General features: G+C 42.5%; 2 protein-coding genes and 1 long non-coding RNA gene across 7 annotated transcripts in view; all 3 read left to right on the top strand.

Moving 5' to 3' along the window:
* LOC119132863 (WD repeat and SOCS box-containing protein 1-like) overlaps window positions 1-6,935 on the top strand; it is a 48,449-nt gene extending 41,514 nt beyond the window's left edge. For both annotated transcript variants that reach the window (XM_037268429.1, XM_037268430.1), the window contains 2 exons: window positions 5,186-5,293; window positions 5,390-6,935. In XM_037268429.1, the coding sequence (XP_037124324.1) occupies window positions 5,186-5,293; window positions 5,390-5,552 (271 nt within the window). In that variant the 3' untranslated portion in view covers window positions 5,553-6,935. The remainder of the gene's footprint in view (window positions 1-5,185; window positions 5,294-5,389) is intronic.
* Window positions 6,936-10,178: 3,243 nt separating this feature from the next.
* The window catches only part of LOC119132857 (kinase suppressor of Ras 1-like), a 78,195-nt gene continuing 65,106 nt past the window's right edge, over window positions 10,179-23,267 (top strand). Inside the window, exon 1 of one of the 4 annotated variants that reach the window (XM_037268415.1) lies at window positions 10,179-10,351. In XM_037268415.1, coding sequence (XP_037124310.1) covers window positions 10,277-10,351 — 75 coding nt within the window. In that variant the 5' untranslated portion in view covers window positions 10,179-10,276. Of the gene's footprint in view, window positions 10,352-20,104; window positions 20,184-23,267 lie in introns of those variants that run through there. The other 3 variants (XM_037268413.1, XM_037268414.1, XM_037268416.1) reach the window with 3 other exon arrangements.
* LOC119132910 lies at window positions 20,192-20,892 on the top strand. Its single transcript, XR_005099996.1, has 2 exons — window positions 20,192-20,546; window positions 20,588-20,892. It is a non-coding gene; the product is annotated as an uncharacterized LOC119132910 (long non-coding RNA).

The raw sequence follows: 23,267 nt of genomic DNA, 5'->3' as shown, positions 1-23,267 counted from the left end.
ACAGAGCTCTGTAACGCCGTCCAGAGGGGAGTAGTTCGAACAGACTGCAACCTTCGATTATGTAAATATGACCAAAACCACAGTAATGCATTTTTAGATAGTTCAGCAGCATGTAATTTATTTATAAGAGTAAATAGTGGTCAACAACATCAAAAGCCTTGGTAAGATCAATAAAGATGGCATCACTTAACTCCCCTCTATCAGCTGCAGAGAACCCATCATTTGTGAACTTAAGCAGAGCAGTAGCTGTGGAGTCTAAAACCGGATTGTAGGAGTGTGAAAATGGTGTTCTTACTAAAGTACAGTCAAACCTCGATTTTCGAACGTCCCGGTTCTCGAACAAATCGGAATTCAAACGAAAAAGTCGAGATTTTTTTGCTTCGGTTGTCGAACAAAATTCGGAGGTTGAACCTCACGAGATGAGCCGAAAGGACCCGAGAAAACCCGACCGCGCGGCCCGGATGCCGACTGACTCCGTTCGTTATTGTATTTTCGTTACTTTGAGGATTGTATTAACCCCTAATCATGCCTCCAAAGAAAGCAAGTGGGAACAGTAAAGCCATCCTAAAACACAAAGACGCTCTTAAAGAAATGCGACAGTGAGCGCCCGGCGCGCTTCAGTTGCGCGATCGGACCAAATTAAGCTCCCTGCGCACTGAGGTCCACTTAAATTTTGGAAAGTACATCAGGACTTTAAAAATATTTTCTAAATTTCAGCAACGGTTCTGTCACAATAATGCAACCAGCGCGGTGCAGTTGCGCGGTCGGCGGCGCGCTACGGTTGCGCGTTCGGCGGTGCGCTGCAGTTGCGCGATCGGACAAAAATGTGCAAATGAAAAAATGCTTAAAAAAAGGCGTTTTTTTTTTAGTCTTGTAAAGGATTAAAAATGGTTCCCTTATTTGTAATGGGAAAAATAGATTCGGAATTCGACCGATTCACTTCTCGAACCGCCTTCTGGAACGGATTGTGGTCGAAAACCGAGGTTTGACTGTATAGCAAAAGTTGGTTAAAGATTATTTTTTCAAATATTTTGGCTATAGAGCATAGGATGGAGATAGGCCTGTAGTTATTGCAGTCAAGCTGGTCACCACTTTTATAGACAGGAATAACAGGAATATTTCCAGATAAATGTTAATTCTCTGGTGACAAATGACTTGAGAAAACGATTTTCAACCCCTTCAAGTCCAGGACTGCTCCTCACCTTTAATTCACAAATTGCTTTCTGCACGTCGATTGGTATTATTTTCCCAAAATTAAAAGTACTGATACAAGGTGGCACATTACCAGGAGAACTGCACTTTGTACTTTATAATTATCTGATTTCATATTTTTATATAGAATGTCACTTTTTTTAACCAGCCGAAATACCTCTACATTGCTGAAAGCCGTATGCAACGAAATTTCGTTTTGTACACACCTAGTGTTGACAAAATGACAATAAAGTTCTGTCTAAGTCTAAGTCTAAGAACAGGTAGTCCGTTGAGGGGTCAGGGAGACGAGACAGACAGACGAAAAATGGTTGATGAAGACCTGGAAAATATATAGTGCTTCATGTACAATATTGCCATCAACCTTAATTTGAATCGTGGAATGTTTTTCAGAGATGTTGTGAAAATTGAAAACAATTACCAAGTCAGGGATTCTCCATAGATGGCATTAGAATTATTTCGATGAGATTCATCATGTCTTCGTAATTATATATAGTAAATTCTTTTGTTCAGACAAAAAGTTTTAAGGTGTTACCTGCTGACTGTTTGGATTCGACTGGAGCCACAGTCCAAACGGTCAGCAGGTAACACCTTGAACTTTTTTCTTGTCTGAACAAAATAATCTGCTATATTTGGCATTAGAAGTTTTAGTTTTGCTTAAATTTCTCAGTTTTCTAAACATTTCCCAGTCAGCATTGTCTCTTGTCTGATGGTATGTCGTCCATGCTTTGTCCCTTTGCCTAAAGAGGTCAATAAACTCAGGACTGATCCAGGGGAGATGTCTAAGATAAGATAAGATAGTCCTTTATTATTCCCTCAATGGGGAAACTCCTGTGTAAGCAGCAGTACACTTAACATACACGCACACACGCATGCAGGGAAGGGGGTAAAAGATTTAAAAAAGTAAAGATATATATAATTAAAAAAAAATATGGACAGTATGTACACAATACACTTTTACACAGTATACACAATATACAGTGGAGATAAGAAATTATTAGATAAAAAAAATAGTGCAAGGGAAGGAAAAAAACTGTGCAAAAGCAGGTAGAAAGAGTATGAGGTAGACAGATATTGCATATATGACTTTACACACGGTTATTGCACGTTATTATTGCACGTAATTATTGTCCGTTAGCTACAGTGATTTAGCCTGGTTGTATAGTCTGATGGCAGCAGGGAGGAAGGACCTGCGATGCCTCTCGGTGGTGCATCGTGGGTGACGAAGCCGGTCACTGATGGAGCTCTCCAGGGCTCTGACAGTCTCATGAAGGGGGTGGGAGACGTTGTCCATGATTGAGGACAGCTTAGCCACCATTCTCCTCTCCCCCACCACCTCCACCCGGTCCAGACTGCAGCCGAGGACAGAGCCGGCTTTCTTCACCACCTTGTCCAGCCTCTTCCTCTCCGCTGCAGTGATGCCGCTGCTCCAGCAGACCACCCCATAAAAAATGGCGGACGCCACCACAGAGTCGTAGAAGGTCCTCAGGAGGCCGTCCCTCACTCCGAAGGACCTCAGTCTGCGCAGCAGGTGGAGTCTGCTCTGGCCCTTCTTGTATAGGGCCTGAGTGTTACCAGTCCAGTCCAGTTTATTGTTCAGGTGAACACCCAGGTACTTGTAAGAGTCCACAATCTCTACGTCCGTTCCCTGGATGTTCACCGGCGAGGGGGGGTCTTTGCGCCGGCGGAAGTCCACCACCAGCTCCTTTGTTTGGATGGTTGGTGGGTTCGGTGGAGTTGAGAATGGGCTGGGGGGTCTTGGAGGGGGTGTAGCAGGGGGCAGAGTTGAGGTGAGAGTCCTCGGAGCAGAAGAGACTCCAGTCGGGGGAAGTTGCAGCAGGGCTGGGTGGGTGGGGGGAGGAGTGGATGGTTGTTCAAACCGGTTGAAGAACCGGTTCAGGTCATTCACCCACTCCCGATCCCTGTCCAGCGCAGGTCTGGAGTTGCTACGTCCTGAGATGGTGTTCAGGCTCCTCCAGACCCCGCTGACATCGTCCCGCTGCAGTTGGTCTTCCATCCTCCTCCTGTAGTTGCTCTTCCCCTCCCTGATCTTTTTCCTCAAGTCCCTCTGCACCGTTTTCAGCAGGTCCCTGTCTCCCGATTTAAAGACCCTCCTTTTGTCCCTGAGCAGGTCTTTGATCTCAGGGGTGATCCAAGGTTTGCTGTTTGCAAAAACTCTGACTGTTTTGGTGGGTATGGTGGAGTCTACACAAAAGTTAATGTAGTCTGTGACACAGCTGGTGAGACCGTCGATGTCGTCCCCGTAGTCCTCACAGAACACGTCCCACACCGTGGTCTCAAAACAGTCCTGAAGAGTCTCCAGAGATTCTTCCGACCAGATCTGTCTGGTGTGGGTGACTGCTGGTTGCCTGTGCACCAGAGGCTGATACACGGGGAGAAGGTGGATCAGATCGTGATCAGATCTTCCAAGGGGGGGAGGGGGGATGATGTATATGCCTCCTTAAGGTTGGCATAAAAAAGGTCCAGTGTTTTATTTCCTCTGGTACTGCAGGTGACATATTGGCTGAAAGTTGGAAGTGTGGATGAAGGAGAGGCATGATTGAAGATTGTAATAAGAAGGAGGGCATGTGGATGCTGTGTTTGCAGCCTGCTTACACTGCTGTGCAGGACATCGCGGGCTGCGTCGGCATTAGCATTTGGGGGGACATACGCAGTTATCGCGATAACGTGCGAGAGTTCCCGCGGTAGGTAGTGTGGCCTCAAGCTAACGGCTAGCAGCTCAATGTCCGCGCTGCAGAGTTGCTCTTTGATAGTGATGTGCCCAGGGTTGCACCATCTATCGTTCACAAACACAGCAAGCCCCCCTCCTTTCCTCTTACCGCTCTCTCGTGTCCTGTCTGCCCTTATCAGGTTGAATCCGTCCAGAGCGACGGCAGAGTCCGGTGTTTGCTCCGTTAGCCAGGTCTCCGTGAAAAGCAGCATGCTACATTCCCTGTATTCCCGTTGGTGCCGTGCTAGCGCCGTTAGCTCATCCATCTTATTGCAAATGGACCTCACATTCCCGGTGATGATGGTGGGGAGTGTGGGCTTGAAGCGGCGTTTCTTTTTCCGGCACATAACACCCGAGCGTTGTCCTCTTTTCCTCCTCTTCAGCTCAGGGGAAACATTGGGCTTGTAGCCTGTTAGCTTCCCTTGGCTACAGAGGGCTAACAGCTGACCACGGGTGTAAACAATGGAGCGTTTACTGCCTGCTTCGGTGAATGCTGGAGTGATGAACCAGGTGAAAAATAGGAAAAATAAAAGGGCCAGCCTCACTGTTTTTGCAAACATGTTTCTGCCCGGTAAAAAAAGAAAACACAGTACTGAGAAAAAGAAAAAAAAAAAAGAGTAAAAAAGAACATAAAACGAGACAATATACAGACGAGTCGACGGAGCTGCTGCAAACGTGTCGCCACTACCGCGGCGCCAACAAATCTACCCTTATTCTTTTATTACTTACCCTATTTTGCGTCAATTGAGCCTCAATTTCATATGATTCATGGATGAAATAACACGATAGTGGTTTCGTGAGCAGCATGCAAAGTTGGCTGCCAGTGCTTATTCATTCTGAATGGAGAGCTCACTCATTTATTTGGCCCCCTGAAACAACAGCTCGTCGCTCTCACTTTGGGGTGCCTGAAGTCCTCGGGCGCCCACCCAAAGCTGCCATTCCCAAAATGGGTGACGTGATCAGTCGAGCTGGGGAAACGGCATGCCTCTTCTCTGTAGAAAAGAGCTTGAGTTACCCTTGTAATCTCTGCGCAATCGTCACTGGACCCGTTCTGACTGGAATCTGAAAATTCTGATTCAAGATGCGTAAACTTTTTATAGCCAATTGACAAGGCACCATCAATATATATTTTAAAGCTGACCGATCAAATTGAAGCAGTTTGTTTATTTTTCAAATTGCTGCCTTTGCAATTTGGAAATTGCTACGACAATACATTTCAATGTGGTTTGTTCCTTCTTGACATAGACTGGTCCGTTTCTGGAGTATTGAAGAAAGAGCTCCTCAGGCTATCGCCTCTCTCTCTAATGGCCTTTGCTGTGCCTTCTCTCCTGAAGGAAGTGTCCTTGCTGCTGGGTAAGATATTGACATACTATGTTTATAGAAGCAGTAGTGGCTGGCTGCTTTTTACATGCTACAAGATGTGTTCTGACGATAACCTGTGATTTGTAGAACCCGTGACGGCAGTGTGCACTTTTGGGAGTGTCCTCGTAGCACTGCCAGCTTGCAGCACTTGTGCAGGATGGCTCTCCGGCGAGTGATTACCACGAAGCAGGTGGAGTCGTTGGCCCTTCCCATACCACTCCGTGACTACCTGTCCTACAAAGTCATCTGATTCTCCGTGAGCATCTGCCAGTGTCTGCACAGCACATTGGAAAACTGACAATAAATCGCTTTGTCTGTGTATATATTTTGAGAGAACTCGTAAGATTTGTGAAAGTTGAGAGAATGATAATTCAATTTGAATACCGTTGTCTCAAGTTCTCGCACATAGTCCCAAAGTAGGATGTTATTTTGTACATATTTATTTTTGTAACGACTTAATATACAATGTCGTGCTGGAGCCAGTGCGCACCAACGCCTGTAAGGTCAACATTGTTCTTCTGCTCATCTCCATCAATCCTCATCTTTTTAACTACAAAGTATTCTGCTTCTCCCTCTGGCTTGGCTCAGGCTCAATTGGACAGTCTTCATCTTTTCCTCCAACTTGAAATGGCTGTTGCACTTCAGAGCTTTGCTGTCATGCATGTCTTGTTTGTAAATGGTTGAGATCAAGTTGGAACATATGGTGATTTTAAAAGCTCTTACACACTGGCATCCGAGTCAGTTTTTTTTTTCCCTAGCTTTTCTCTGCCACACTTTTCTAATGGTGTAAGGTGTATCAGATTTTTTGTCTCCCACCTTTTGTCTAAATGACAATCTCATCCAACTGTGATATGCTCAACCAAGTGTAGCACATTCACTGAGCAAACCTGACTTACTTTCCCTCTGCTAAAATAAGCTTGCATGTTTTTTTCTGTCCTGCCAGGGCAACGTTACATAATTATTTGAGACCAGTTTTAATTACCTGTAATGAAAACAAAGCACCTCTTATGCTTAACTGCGAACTTGTGTAAAAGGTTCATACTCAATAAAATGGATAATGTACATACAATATCTGTAAATGTATCAATTTAAATCTTCATTTTGTTTTATCTCGATAAATGTGAAAATATAAGCAAGCAAATGCCCCTGTCTTACGTTTAAAGATCAAATAAACATTTTGTGACTGTCGCACTAAATGCAACATTTCCAAACCTAGCAAGAATTGTGAACGTAATTGGATTCCTAAGGATCAATGTGATTCTAGTACCATTAGATGCAAGTATGCGTCATTCCAAATATATGCACAAGCCACAGTAATGCTTTTGGATGGTCAATTTGGCATTTTCAATTTGTATTGTGTCTGCTGTGTGAGGGGGATGTGAAGAAAGGGAATAGAGCATTCTTGAGTTTTGTGTTAATGAAGGCAAATCAGTGCAGGGCAAGTTCTTCTGAGCAATAAGTTCTTAGCAACTGAAGGTTGCATTACCCAACATTAAAGTACTTGTGTATTTAAGGAATGAAAAGACATCTAAAGTTTAATGCAGTATGAATTGCTGAAGTTGTCAACTGAATGTAAGCTTCTGCCATTTTATGGTAATAGTATTTTTTTTATTTCAATAAAAGCTTTTGAGTATATTTTATCAGCCTCATTTTTGTTTGAAACACTCACTACAACTCAAGTATTGAATGATACCGTACTTGGGAAGTACTAATTGGTGTGAGTACTTGTGTATTTAAGGAATGAAAAGACATCTAAAGTTTAATGCAGTATGAATTGCCGAAGTTGTCAACTGAATGTAAGCTTCTGCCATTTTATGGTAGTAGTATTTTTTTTATTTCAATAAAGGCTTTTGAGTATATTTTATCAGCCTCATTTTTGTTTGAAACGCTCACTACAACTCAAGTATTGAATGATACCGTACTTGGGAAGTACTAATTGGTGTCAGTCTTATTCTCAGAGACCATCATAGGTTTGGCTGGCAAGCAAGCAGCGCAGGAACCTGCCTTTCAGCTGGAATAAGCTCCAGTTCATCCAGTATAGAAATTAGATGGATGCTTTTCCACTGGGATACAACGTTACAAGGCAACTTGTACCTCAGAACCACAGGGTGTTTCAACCAATGATAAGACAATTTTTGCTGAGGAAGGCCCACCACAGGTTGGTCCGACTATCTTCAAGTTGAAACGAAGTCAAGGCAGCCTACACAAGTATTGACAACTAGCTTATACTCTGCATTGGGTAACACCGCCAACACGTCGTGAGGGCAAATTTCTAATCATACAATACATGGACAGCCGTTCCGGAAAATAACCCCTCTGTTATTATGCAGCTGTTGAACTTTTTTTAATTCAGATTTCACATTCCATTTTGAAATAAAAATCTTTTGAAATAAGTATTTTTGTACTTTCTTACTGCAGCTAAATTTGATCCAAATAATTCAAACAATCCCTTTTTTGTTGCATTTCCAAAGCATTTGGCTTAGTAACTCTACTACTTAAAACCTGGACTCCCATCACTCCTTGGCAAATTGTCCGTGATGCTGTCGCTACGCACACTGCTCTCCCACCAACTGACTCCTGTTGCCAACTTTGCCAGCCAGTTAACCTGTAGGTTCTCTGAACGCCGCCCGTCCTAACAAACCGCTTGCCCCCGACTACGCTCTGAACACCAGCTGTCCTGACAATCCACCTGCCCCCGACCACGCTCTAAACGGCGCGCGCTGCCCATTGGCACGCTTGCTCTGCTTCTCTGCAAATGGTATGTCTATAGGAGCAGTAGAGTTATTGTATAAGTAGCAGCAGTATGGATAAGTCCTCTGCAGTGATGGCTTGTATAAACAAGCTGTGTCTGACCCTGTTCGTTCAATTTCTGTTGGACCGGTAGTGCCTGCTTGAAGGCAGCAGAAAGTTAAAAAGGTGATGTGCGAGATTGCTGTAGTCACTTCTGATTGCCTCCGTTCTTCTGAAGCTGAGGGACTTGAATATGTCCTTCAGGGGTGGCAGTGGGTAGCCGATGATCCTCAGCGCAGACTTGGCCACTCTTTGGAGCATCTTAGATCAGCCTCAGCATAGTGATGCAATTTGTCAGAATACTGTTGATGAGCAGTAGAAAGTTGGGATCAACTACTGGTGGATGTTTTTCCCGAGCACCCTCAGGAAGAACATACAAGGTCCAAAGATGGTTCCATTGATGTCAATAAGGATGCTCTGTATGTACGTACATACACTAAGAGGTTTTTTTATTTGTCCTGATGCCAAAAGTTGCATTCAATGGTATGTGGATCGACTCTTCACTGCTTCCGCATGAAAGCCGTTTCAACAAGTAGAGGAAATGAGTCATTGTTGTCATGGGCTCTCAAGGCCAGGAAGATAAGAGCAGTAAGCAGAGTAAAAGTCCAACAGTTGTAATAGTGTTCAATTGAGTTAACCTTCATGCTTTTATTGAAAACAAGCTGGGACTGTCCGTGTGTTCATCATGTGTCTATTGAAAACAAGCTGGCACTGTCTGCCGCACGGCAATGGCTTCCGCCTTTCACTCAATGCGTGTACGCTACTGCAGCAGGGGATTTTCACGAGGGTATCTTACTTTGCACAAAAACGGCCATACTCCGTCACGAGCTCGCATGCAGGCAGGTACCACTGTAGCCGGCGGACCCAAAAGGAGAGGGTCGCAGGAGCAAAGTAGAGACACGAGAAGACTAGCGCGTGAATTGTTCATCTTTCAGAATGACCAAACTTTGTCTTGAACAACGAGCTTGTGCTTAATTTTTCACACATCGCCATTGACAAGAAATCAGTCTTCCTCGTTCCGTGTCGCTGACTTGGACAATGGAACCCTCTGCTGGCCACATCGAGTATTACAGTTTACCATATACTATCATAGCGGGGGACACAGAGGTCCGTGAACGCGAGGTAACGAGTAAACATCAGCATGAGCAGGAATAGAATATTTTTCTAAACAAGATGCCTGTATCATGAGGATACATTTTCCCATCTCCACCCAGCTGGTCCGGGAAAATACGCCTCTCAGAAAATACCCAACAATATGCTGTACATTAGATGCTGTAGAAACCAATAATTTAGCCTAATGTTGCCACCTGTCTCGGATTTACATGATTTTCCTGGATTTTCATGATCCGTCCCGGACAAAGAAAATCCGGGACACTGAGATGTCATTCAAGAAGTTCAAACTCCAGTGTTTTATCTGTGCTTACAGAACAGAAACAATATGCTCCAAGTTCTTTGAAACTCCCTCATCAGTATGTAATCATTAGAAGTCTGATACTATTTTACAAAATATTTCAATTTGCGATCAGTCTTCAGACCTGTGTTGTTCTTTGCAAGCATGGATCAAGGAAGTCTAAGGCAGATGAGAGGTAGAGTAGTGGATTTGAGTTGACGGCTGCGTCAAAACAATCAATAAAAACTGTAATGGTTTATTTAGTTGTTTATTGTCATTTTCATTTTTCTTTCTTGTAGTTTTATGGTGTTCACTGTATTATATATTGTTGTAAGCAGCTACTGCTATTTTGGTAAAATGTGCAATTTTTAATAATAATTAAAAAAATGATAATGTAGCATACAGCTTCTTTGCCAGCATTGCTGTGTGACGAGAACTAAACTAAACTAGAATGTGCTGAGTCAGCTGCTCTGCAATCCTCTGTCCCCTGCCCTTTACGCCCTCTATACACACCCAAAACCAGACACACGCGCGCGCACACACACACACACACACACACACACACACACACACACACACACACACACACACACACACACACACACACACACACGTACACGTGTGTCCACACGCACGCACGCACGCACACACACCCACACCCACACCCACACAGCTCGGCAGTCTTGACAGCTCTTGGTAAACAATAGAGAATACGGAGGGCAAGTTTGAAGTTGTGCTGCAGGTTTTTTCCTGACTGCGCTGAGAAGGAGACAACAGGTGGCTGGGAAAGGCTGATGAGAAAAGGAAACACTCATCATACTGAATGGGACCTTCACCAAATCTCAGTACATCACGTCCAGGACGCTGAGGCAAGAACAAGTACCTCTTTTAGAAAAACAAAATAACAACCGTATGTATGTATATAGTATCAATACAATTCTGGATACATGGGAATACTACAATCAAGTGTAACAATTTTAAAATGTAATAATGTGGTTCGATTATTATTAAGTTCAATATGGTACAACTGTACATTTTGTGGGTGGCTCGGTGGCGCACTAGTTAGCAGAGATGGGGACTCGAGTCACTGTGACTTGGACTCGAGTCGACTCGAGTCGCTGTTTTGATGACTTGTGACTTGACTTGACAAAAATAAAAAAAACTTGAGACTCGACTTGGACTTGGAAGTTAAAGACTCGGGACTTGACTTGACTTGGGACACGATGACTTGAATGACTTCATTGTTATTTAGTTTATGTTTTCAGTTTGAATATAAAATTAATAATACATTTAAAAAAGTAATATCGATAACACGGTGGAGCGCAGGCTGAGAATGGCGTTGTCATGATTGGATCGCTACCCTGTCAATCAATCAGTCGTGCCCTCTCTACCTACCTAACGTGTTTATTGGAGAATCACGCCCCTTTATATCAGACATGCACAAACATGTCAGCGGGACGGGACCGCGAGTCATCACCTTCGGCTATCGTAATTACCTTTATGACGGCAAAAGACGGGACAGCATAGTGCAAGATATGCAACAGAAACATTTCAGACAGCCAGACGACAACTTCAAACTTTGTCCGTTTGAAGTTTATAGAGCTCTGGTGTCTCCAGATGTTACAGATGAAACATAAAATGTTTCTAATGCTCTTTAATGTGTCAGCAGACGTTCATTTGTTTAGATTGAGCTGTCAATCATTGTATGAGGTAATTTCTTGTTTGTTTGATTCCATGGTGTATTTTACTGAATATCAGTAATTACAGTGCAAATCCAAATTATTGTCATATTTTTTAAATAGGTTAGACACATTGGACAATGATGGCTACTTAAAGTTACTTATATCTTGTCTTTTCACGCTACTAAAATCAGATTCTGCGGGTAAAATTGCAATAATAAGGTGACTTGACTTGGACTTGACTTGACCTATTTAAGGACTTGACTTGGACTTGACTTGACCTATTTAAGGACTTGACTTGACTTGCCCAAGAAAAAAAAGACTTGGGACTTACTTGAGATTTGAAGGTTAAGACTTGAGACTCACTTGAGACTTGCACATATGTGACTTGGTCCCATCTCTGCTAGTTAGCACGTCCACCTCACAGTTAGGAGGGTGCCGGTTCGATTCCACCTCCGACCCTCCCTGTGTGGAGTTTGCATGTGCTCCCCGTGCCCGTGCGGGTTTTCTCCGGGCACTCCGGTTTCCTCCCAAATCCTAAAAACATGCTTGGTAGGCTAATTGAGCACTCCAAATTACCCCTAGGTGTGAGTGCGAGTGTGGATGGTTGTTCGTCTCTGTGTGCCCTGCAATTGGCTGGCAACCGGTTCAAGGTGTCCCCCGCTGACTGGCCGATGACTGCTGGGATAGGCTCCAGCACGCCCGTGACCCCCGTGGGGACAAGCGATATAGAAAATGGATGGATGGATGTATCTTTTGTCATGTGTTTGTGTAGACGCAACAACACATGAAAGCGCTCTAAAGGCTGTATTCATCATAGTCAAAGAAACAACAAATCATCAGCAATTTACACTGATTTATACCTTTATTTATACCATCTCTCATAAGAGACTTTAATATCTCCATATATGGGGTGAGATATGATTCAAGGATGCAATGATTTTGTAAAATGTTTAACGCATCGTCAAATCAAAATCAATATTTCCATTCGAATATGTATACAGTAATCCCTCGTTTATTGTGGATAATTGGTTCCAAAAACCACCCGCGTTAAGTGAAATCCGCGAAGTACGGTCACCCTCTCATCTGTACTTTTTAAAAAATATATATATGTATTGAAAATATAAACATTATACGTGTGTGCGTGTAACATGTTAACAAGAAGTAATGGGCAGGCTAACGAGTTAGCGGAAAGATGCTAATTTGCGATCGTGCTAACACACGAAGACGGACCTCTACAGGAGGATCATTTGGAGCAATACTACATTGTCCTAAAGGTTAGACACGTGATCGTTCATTTCTCTTGTTAGGAGACCAACTGACATCGTCAATGACTCCTGCACCACTGTAACCGACATATGTACATGAACAGGGAGTGGTATCGCCTGAAAACGGCCTTCAAAATAAATCACCCTACCTGAAATCAAAGCACGGCTGAATAACATAAATAACTTGGAGAATTCTTAACACATACTGTAAATATGTTTTTAGAACAACTTTTATTATTATTTTTTTTTTATAACAAGGTACAAGTGTACATACTGTAAATATGTTTTTAGAACTCTTTTGTAGTGTAATCGCGATAAACGAACCGCGATGTAGCGAGGGATTACTGTATGTTTTTTTACACCACAAATGTATATTATGTACTGAAGCTGGTATTTTTGTTTCCTTTTCATCACAGTGGTATATCTTAAAGAGGAAGTCATCCCCAAATTTTTCTAATATGTTTTGTGCAGCCCACAAGTCTAAACAGTATTCTGATTAATGTTTTCTTTCTGTAATATGAGTTAAAAAGGCAAAATTCACCTGTTTTTATCCATCTTCGGAGGCGGCCATTTTGCCACTTGCTGTCGACTGAAAATGACAAAACCAGGTCTCAGGTCACAACCAATCACGGCTCAGCTTCAGCATACTAGTGAGTCGTGATTAGTTGTGAACTAAGACCCGGCAACTGTGATTTCTATGATGTCATTTTTAGTCAACAGCAAGTAGCAAAATGGCTGCCCCCTGAGATGGATTAAAACGGGTGAATGTTGCTACTCAACTCATTCCACAGACACAATATTAATCAGAATGCCGTGTTTAGACGCGTGGGGGCACATACAACACATTATTGTAATGAAAATTTTGGTGTTGACTTCCACTTTAAAGTAAATGCGCATTAATTACTATTCAAAATACTTTATTTATTATTGATTTGTTTTCATCGATTTATTTTCAGTCCTCAAAACTTTTGCAGTTTCCTTTGCAGTTCACATTATTGTAGTGTTTCTGCATACAACAGATAATATAACAATTCATACTGACACAAAATAATTTGAGAAGTATTCAACGTAATGTTAAATACTATTGTAACATATTGAGACATATATTGTATGATTGAAATTAATGATAATTCCCATTACTACATTGACTCAGAGGGTTCAGGTATATGAACTTAAAGCGCAATAGGACAAAATAAAGTCACCCTTTTGGTTGCGCTGGTGACATTTATATACAATACAACATCATAGGTATAGTTGTGTTTGAACTTTGGCAGAGACCTGTGTCCTGACCAACATAGGTCGTCATTCGGTAGCAATATGAAGCGTGGAGCGGAGGTTTGTCAAAATCAAAACATATCTAATACTAATTAAAAAGAAAATCTGAAAATTTACTGGTTCCACTGGCACGAGTAAATGAAAGATTTACTTGCACTGTCTCAGCATGGATTCATTCATAGATGATCATATATTTTGGTGCCATTTGTCAATGCACAAAAAAGCCAAACCTTACTAAAATGCACTAAACTGCCCTGAACTAAGCAACAGGTAACTTGTGGTTTGTTATTCGCACTTCCCTTTGGACCATGTGAACTGGACTGTGTGCTTGCCATAAATCGCAGTAGCCTATTTTTTGCTGTGTTTACTTAAAAAAAAAATCAACTACATATTTTTATGGGGAGTAACAAAATTGTCAAAAGGACTTACTTAGACTCATGTCCCATTCTCAATCATCTGCATGTGCATTCCTGTCTTGTAAAACTGTAGGAGAGGTGAGTACTGCCCTCAGGGCTTTGCCAGGATCAGGCGTGTTCCCACAACGTTTGCATGACTTTGACAGTTTAGTAAGATACACAAAGAGGCAGGGATGAAGCTGGGGCGGGATCTAATAATACTGTATGTTAGCAGAGTCTTCCCTTTCTGAATAATCTTTTACCTCAAAAAGGTGTGGTTATTGAACATCTTTTGGTGGCTCCTGTAAACACTTTAGTGCAGGGGTCTTAAACTCAATTTACATGGTGGCCACTGGAGGTAGAGTCTCGGGTGAGGCTGGGCCGCATTGGGTTTTTTTAGGCTCGGAAAAAAAAAGTATGTTAACAAATGTAAGAAAAATAATTATCAAACAGTAATAAATAAATAAAATGCTAATAAAACAATAATAATACAGCAGATATAGAAAACTGGAGGAACCACATATAGTTGCTGACTACTGAAATTTATCGATCGATCAATGGATGGGCAGTTGGTCAGGACAGGCGGCGTTCAGGCATAGTCAGTCAGCAACGGGGAATCAGAGCAGGTAACAGAGCACAGGAACGAACAGGTAGCATACAGGGACAAACTGACAAGGGAGTGACTGATGTGTGATGTTTAAATAGGAACTGGTTGATGAGCAGAAACAGGTGTGGGTGATTAACTCAATAGAAGGGGCGTGGCTGTGAATGAATGACATCATGGTATCCAGGGTGACTGATAGACTGTGACAGATTTACCGGCTGATGATGGGTGGCACGGCACGTGACAATAATGCGTGCCGGACTATGGCAAAAGTCACACTTTTTGCCCTATTAGTCTGTGTAAAACACACAGAAAATTAAAACAACAGTTTTATTTTTGCTTTATCAAACATTTTTAACAAAAAATAAATGTCACTTTATTCTTGACCTCCTAACTTTGCTTGGTGAGGGGGGGACCGCATGCTTTTGCCATGCTCCTTTAAGATTTCGAGTTTCATTTTGATAGTCTTAGGAGAAATACTCGAATACACTATAATTATTTTTACACTGCAAACGCGCCGAGACGAACAGGGAATGGCAGAGTGGCTGGTGCTTTGGTTTGGTGCTCCCAAAAAGACAAATTCGAATCAGCACCGCACACAACCATTCATATCAAAATCACGGGCCACACAAACATTAAACTTTCATATTAAAGCGAGGGCCAGAAACTATCATCCTGCAGGCCCTAATTGGCCCGCGGGCCATGGGTTTGAGACCTCTATTTCAGGGTCATAATTTAAAAAGTATCAATTTTCACTTGTTATAAAAATAAAAAGGGCTGTTGCCTAGTGGTTAGCACATCAGCAAACAATGATTGTTAAAGTCCAAACAAAACAAAACTAAGAACCTAAGTAAAAAAAAGGAAACAGTGCTTGCTAACTCTCGAAGAATAAAAACATTTCCAGCCTGATGAAAATATTATTGTGTATACATATGACTGTTTTCCTAAAAACGTATGTGATGTCACAAAGTGAGGACCTGTTCATTTTGGGTCTGGCGGGGCTCGTGCTTAGAGTGCCATGTATAAATAGAGAGTGAGGCCAACTCACTCGACAGGTGCCATCTTGTAGCCAAGCCTGCGTGACGCACACTATGAAACAGTCCAAGCCTGCCGCCTTACCGATGTGCGTTTCTTTCCTACACCCGAAAAATTATTTGAATTCCATCATGAAAATTGCTGTAGATATGGACTGGAAGGTGGCTTTGCCTCTGGTTTATTTACTATATTTCCTGGTTAGAACTAATGAGCAGGTATGTGATTCAAAAAGAGCCAACCTGCAAGCCTCCAATCATTAGAGTACATTCAAACCCCCTAATAAAAACCTAACCGATTAATGCCTAAATTAAATTGCTTGTGCACAAGTGTAGGCATGTGCTAATCGTCAGAACCGTGGCTTACATATGCGTATTAATGCTTCAGACGTGACTATGAAACTAATAAACTAATAGAAACTAAAATGACAGCTTGACACAAAGACTAGACCAGGGGTGGCCAACCCGCGGCTCGCGAGCCGCATGCGGCTCTTTGGCTGGTTCCATGCGGCTCTTTTACGTTCATATCAACATTTGTGTTTATTTTTTGTGCGTATTTGCTTCGCTTGAGTTCAATATGGTATTTTGGTCAAACGCGCATGCGCGTGAGGTGAAATCCCGCAAAGGAGGAGGGACAAACCCATTTGAGGAGTGTCAATTTCGCTCTCAAAATGGCAAGGAAAGAATGCACAGCTAAACGAATATATGACGATGAACACAGGACGTTTTTAACAGAGTTAAAGTTGTTTTTTGTTGAACGCAATGGCAAGCCATTCTGCCTCATATGTCGGACGTCATTAGCGCATTTAAAAGCTTCAAATGTTCAGCGCCACTTCAGCTCACTTCATGGCAATATCGATAAGGACTTTCCAAAAGGGACTGAATTTCGCAAGCACAAGTTTGGACACTTTGAAAAGTCAGGCAGAAAAATAGGTACAGTTTTTCAAAAAAATTACGAAGCACTCAGAGACTGTCACGCTTGCATTGTTTCAACTAGCTTGGAACATTGCACGGTCTAAAAAGCCATACAATGAAGTGGAGTTTGTTAAAAAATGCCTCAGTGACGTTATTGAAATCTTGTCTCCTGAAAACGACAAACTAAAACGAATGGTCTGTCCCGCCACACATAGTAAGTGAAAAAACGTATGTTTTTGTTTGTGGAATTTGTTGAACTGAGAGTTTGTCTGTGTGAGACAATGCACACAATGTTCATTGTTGAAAATGTGGTCTTTGGTCTGTGGTTTTAGTACTGTAGGAGTCAATTTGTCATTATCATGTTGGTGCGTGACATGATAATGTCACACAATAAATTTGGCTGAGCAGAGGTGTGTGTGTGCGCGCGCGCGTTTGTGCGTGTGAGTGTGCACGTGTGTGTGTGTGTGTGTGTGCGTGTGTGTGAGTGTGTGTGTGTGTGGGGGGGGAATGTTCATGTGTGCTCATGTGTATGATGTGGCTCTTTGCGATGACACAGTAAAAAATGTGGCTCTTAGTCTCTGACTGGTTGGCCACCCCTGGACTAGACTAAAACTAAAACAGGCTGCCAAAAACAAGACTAACTGTGAGACTTGTAATATAAACCCCATTCTATCGAGGCTCATCAATGTCGAGAACCTCTGGCCTAGGACACATGAAGAACTGCCTCATTCAAGGACACTAGAAATGGACTATTCTTATACTTGTACAAAAACAGGGGGGATTGTTCATCTTATTTTCATTTATTTCACATGCTAAATTGTTCTGTCCTGCCATTATTGTTTGGTAATACAAGTAATTATGTTGTAATTATTGGAGCCGGAATGTAGCGGCATGGATGTATTTCTTTACATGTTAATAAGGGTAAGCGTGTGTGGGTAGAGCTGAGTATGTAGTTGTGTCACTAGTGGAATGATTGATTAATACCACCCTTGTCAACCGAGAAATGTTTGTTTCTTTGATGCAGGGATAGAGAAGACTGGGTGCAATTTCTGTTGACTGCTTGTTTTGTTACCATATTTTTGTCCAAAACTGCAACTTTGTTTCTATTCATTATAACATTTTAAAGTACTGAAACTGAAATAGCTGCCTACAAACTGCAGTAATGGCCTTCAAGCTTCAATCTTAGATTCAGCGTCCCAGACAGAGCCATGCGTTGTCATCTCCGTCATCTCGTTTTGGTTGACGAAAATGAAGAAAGATTTGAGCATTTAGTTTTTATTTTAAAGACCACATTTAGTCTCGTTTATAATGGTCAACAATTAGGCATTACAGATTTAATTATAGTTATTGTCATATGACCACCATTTTCATTTTGTCTCGACTTGTCTCTGTCACGTTATAAAGTCTTGTTGACAAAGATGTTTTGTCCCAATTTTGGTCAGTAACAGCAATAATGCTCATGGTCAAAAATTGTTCATTAACATAAACATGAACAATGTAATAATTCCATATTTGAACTACACACCTAAAACTGCAATATTGTTACTTATTTAGTCACTGCGTACGTTTCCATTCTGCTTACTGCTTGCTGACACCATTGATTATAACCAGGGCGGCTTGGTGGCGCAATGGTTAGCATGTCCGCCTCACAGTTAGGAGGGTGCAGGTTCGATTCCACCTCCGGCCCTCCCTGTGTGGAGTTTGCATGTTCGCCCCGTGACTGCATGGTTTTTCTCCGGGCACTCCGGTTTCCTCCCACATCCCAAAAACATGCTTGGTAGGCTGATTCATCCATCCATTTTCTATACCGCTTGTCCCCACGGGGGTCGCGGGCGTGCTGGAGCCTATCCCAGCAGTCATCGGGCAGTAGGCGGGGGACACCCTGAACCTGTTGCCAGTCGATCGCAGGGCACACAGACGCGAACAACCATCCGCACTCACACCTAGGGGCAATTTCAAGTGCTGAATTGGCCTACCAAGCATGTTTTTGGGATGTGGGAGGAAACCGGAGTGCCTGGAGAAAACCCACACGGGCACGGGGAGAACATGCAAACTCCATACAGGGAGGGTTGGAGGTGGAATCGAACCGGCACCCTCCTAACTGTGAGGCGGACATGCTAACCAGTGTGTCACCGAGCCGCCCGTGGTAGGCTGATTGAACACTCCAAATTGCCCCCAGGTGTCAGTGCGAGTGCGAATGATTGTTCGTCTCTGTATGCCCTGTGATTGGCTGGCAAGCGGTCCAGGGTGTCTCCCGCCTACTGCCCGATGACAGCTGGGATAGGCTCCAGCACGCCCACGAACAACGTGGGGACAAGCGGTATAGATGATGGATGGATGGATGGATAGATGGATGGATGGATGGATGGAAGATTATAACCATGTGCAAGCCAATTGGATGGAGATCCTCAATGATTCACGAAGTTAAATTCCGCCATATTGATACTTCATCTTGAGTACTGCCTAGCAGTCTCTGGGTGGTTGGCAGCCAATCGCAGGGCAAATATATACAAACAACCAATCGCAATTACACCTACAGTCAATTAGGAGTAGACATTGGAATGTGGGAGGAAACCGGAGTGCCCTGAGGAAAAAACACATTCTTTCATCATAACCGATTATTTTAACGACTTTGCTCTGCTAAAATCTGCTACATTGGCCACTGTACAGCAGGTGTCAGAGACAGCTCATCTGACTGAAGCATCGAGTAACAAATCTTTAACGTTTAAAATTAATATATTCAAGTTAAGATCGCTATGGTGTGGAAGCTGCGTGTACAAATAACTCCTGTTATTTCAAAGACCAAGACTTGTTGCGGATAGAGCAAGAGCATGCGCAGGACACAAACCAATGACTCGCTCGAACGAGTAACACATGTAAAAGAATGGTTTCCATGACACAATTTTTTTGGGGGGTTTTAAAAGGGTTATTGACTGCATGTAAATGCAGTCGATATAGTATATGGCGCTGGGTGCTTAGAGAGGTGGAACGAGCAGGAATGTTATAAGGTGAGGGAATGGAGGAAAACACCAATTTGGGCTTGCATAATCAGCATTTTAAGATGGCTAAAACCTAAAAAAAAAAAAAAGTAGATTTTGCATGAAATGGGTTCTTTAAATTAATTATCAATTGTATGATAATATCCAACCGGACAGTCCTTACACAACCCAAAAGAACTGAAACCACAACTGACAGGCCCAATACTGAATAAACATCAACCTGCGAAACCTGTGTTTTCTTTTTTTTTATAGAATGCCCTAAGTGCTTCCCCCCTAGATATATGGTGTTGGCATTGTCAGGTAGACAAGGCAAATGAAATGAATGGCTATCCAGAAATAGGAGGAAGGGGGGTAAGGAACAATAGCGGGAGGAGATTGGTAGGAGGGAGGGAATAGACAAACTGGGAGTGTGATAACAGTCGGGAATGCTGGTTGGACTGCTGTCAGTATGTTTCTGTGCAGCCGGCTGCACAGTGGATTACTTTGAACAACACCTGAATTACGAGAGCAGGCTCTCTGACGTGCTGTTGACATGGTAACGTAATTCGAGTACGAGAATCTGTTCTGAATATAATTTGCGATCTAACGTTCAAAGAAAGTACTTATATCCCTCACTTTTTCTGTCTTTTTTTATTAGAAATAGTTCCACTTGTGCCGCGCAACAGTTGCGCGTGGTCGCTTTTGCGGCGAGTTACTGCTTGATCAGATGCTCTCGTACCTTTTTCACTAGTGTCTGGCAGAAACAATACTTTTTAAAGACATGCTATCTGCTTGTTAAATTGAGGCATATATTTACACGTTGGGGAAAAAACAAGCACGTGCCTGTTACTGTGGACTCTACCCCTCCCATTTAGGCTGTTTCCTTGGTCTGTTTACCTGGACGTCTGTCTTGATGTGAGTGCGAATGTGACAAAGAAATGACAATATTCCTGGTAAAAGAATGGACGTTTGGTAGAAGAACAATATATTTTAGAAGAGCTTTCATTCTCCCCTGTTTGATTCTGTACTTTAGTCATATTAATTCTGCTCCCGCTTTGTTAGCTGTAAACACAAGCATCCAAGGCATGCCCAGGCACTGCCCAGGTGGTTGGTATGTCTCAGCTATTGCAGTGTGAGGTGCAAAGTCTGATTTGCATTTTTTTTGCTTCATATTATCTGCAAAACGTCTAGAACAGGGGTGTCCAAACTTTTTTCAATGAGGGCCACATGCATGAACATATAGGAAGAGGTGGTCTACTTACTAGTCAAGTCAAGTCAAGTCAAGTCAAGTTTATTTGTATAGCCCTAAATCACAAGCAGTCTCAAAGGGCTTCACATAGACAAACAATTGACAATTTTTCTCAAAGCATCCCCTGATCTTAAGCTCCCAAAAGGGCAAGGAAAAACTCAAAAAAACCCTACCAGGGGAAAAATGAGAAACCTTGAGAAGGGACCACAGATGGAAGGATTCCCCTTTCAGGATCACCAGGCTGCAATGGATGCAGAGAGGGCACATAAAATATGTAATATGAAAATCAATGAAAAAGTGGATGTCCAAGTCAAAGCGAAGAGCTGCCGGAGTTGCCCTCGATTGTCCTGGCAGTGTCTTCGAGGAGGGTAAGCTGCAGTTCCCTCATCCTGAATTGGTCCACGAGAATCCAGATAGCCGCTGTCAGCTTGGGTGCCACCTAACCACCTCCCCAGCCGGGGAGGGGTGGGGGAAGGGGGGATGGGGAGAGGGAGCAAAAACAAACTCCAGCCGAATCGGCCACTACAGGTTAGTTAAAGGCCATATCATAGAAATGTGTCTTTAAACGTGTCTTAAATGTTTCTAGTGAGGTAGCAGTTCTCATGTCCATTGGTAGGGCATTCCAAAGCTCTGGAGCCCGAATAGAAAATGCTCTAGACCGCAATACGTCGATCGCAATCGACCGGTCGATCGCCAAGCCACTATTGGTCGATCGCGTGATGTTAATTTTGTTTTAAATTTTTTTTTTTTTCGCACTTGACGCGTGTACAAACAACGGCGCTAACAACACAACACAAACACGCTAGCTCGCGAGTTCCCTCCAATTGTCAGAACCCTGTTTTTTCTCTTAAACTTAAGAAAGGATATAAAAATGAGTGGGGCAGCTGGCCAGAGTAAGAAGTATCACTTTCATAGGGAATGGGAGTAGGACTTTTTTTTCACGATGACATATATATATATGTATATATATATATATATATATATATATATACAGTATGTATATATATATATATATATATATACACGGCGAGTTTTCAGATGTAGCGGCGCCACAGAGTCGATGGCATTTATAGAGCCGATATATGCGGGAAATATGGCAGTTGCCGGCGACAGTAACTCAGATAGCGCAGTTGCAGTCATGGAGTTAATATTACGGCTGCTATAATTCTGATTGCTCTCTTGTCTTTGACAAAGAACTAAAATTTCAAATTTTATTAAGTAATGATCAGACAAAACAGTAGTGTATGGCAGTACTGTTATATTTCAGGTTGCAAGTCCTCGGGATAATACCAGATCTAAGGTATTTCCATTCTTATGCGTTTCTGCCTGTATGGCTTGCGTAAAACCAAACGTATCAGTTAAAGTCTGAAACGCCAAAGTAAGTGGCTCTGACGCTAAATTCATGTGGCTATTGAAATCGCCCATGATTATTATATTATCCGCATTTGTCACTAGATCAGCCACGAATTCTGAAAATTCATCCAGGAACCCAGAGTAAGCCCCGGGTGGACGGTAAATAACAGCAAGATAAAATGACGGTAAAGTGGTGGATCGGACAGTGAGAGCTTCAAATGTTTTAAATACGTTAATCGAACGAGGCCTAAATCTAAGATCGGAATTTGAGATGAGGGCGACACCCACACCCTTTTTTCGAGGACGCGCCACATGCGAGCTCACAAAATTTGGAGGCGAGACCTCATTAAGCGGCAGCAGTTCATTAGGTTTTAACCAGGTCTCGCAAAGACCAAAAACGTTTAGATTATGTTCCGCGATGAGGTCATTAACGAGAGCTGTTTTCGTATGAAGCGATCTAATATTCATAAAACCGAGTTTAGTGTAATCGGTCGATCAGGGTTCGTATCGATCAAAGGATTTTTAAACAAAATGCGAGTAAGATTACTAGAAATTAGGTATATAGCCGTAATTTTAGTGTATTTAAGATCGAAAAATCAATTAAAAGCGGTCAAATATGATATATTGTTGAATATAATTAAAGGGCATGTAAAGACACTATGGGGTCCCAAAATGTATTTGATAAAGATGGAATTGTATTTTTGGAAACTGTTGTGAATTTTTGAATAAAATGGCGAATTGAGGACTAATCGATGAAAAATTTGTATGGATCGTTGAAGTTCATCCCGGAAATTGCCGAAGTGACTGACGTAGATTATAGGAGGCCGAGCGTTGCCGAGTTACTTAGCCCATGAAAGCATAATGGCGGATACAGAAGTGAAAGCGATGTCGTCTGACGAATCTCCCTCAGATGATTCTTCACCTTCTGACGAAAATGAAGACGAGTATGATTTCTTTCTTGGGGTACAAGGCTACCAATTTGAACCAGTGAGAAGTACCCCAGTGACTAAAGCATCGCAAAACGAAGGCGAGGAAGGA

The sequence above is a fragment of the Syngnathus acus genome, chromosome 13, assembly GCF_901709675.1.
Source record: "Syngnathus acus chromosome 13, fSynAcu1.2, whole genome shotgun sequence".
Classification (NCBI taxonomy): domain Eukaryota; kingdom Metazoa; phylum Chordata; class Actinopteri; order Syngnathiformes; family Syngnathidae; genus Syngnathus; species Syngnathus acus.
Note: the sequence above shows the minus strand (reverse complement) of the source record. Positions and strands in the feature narration are given on the sequence as shown.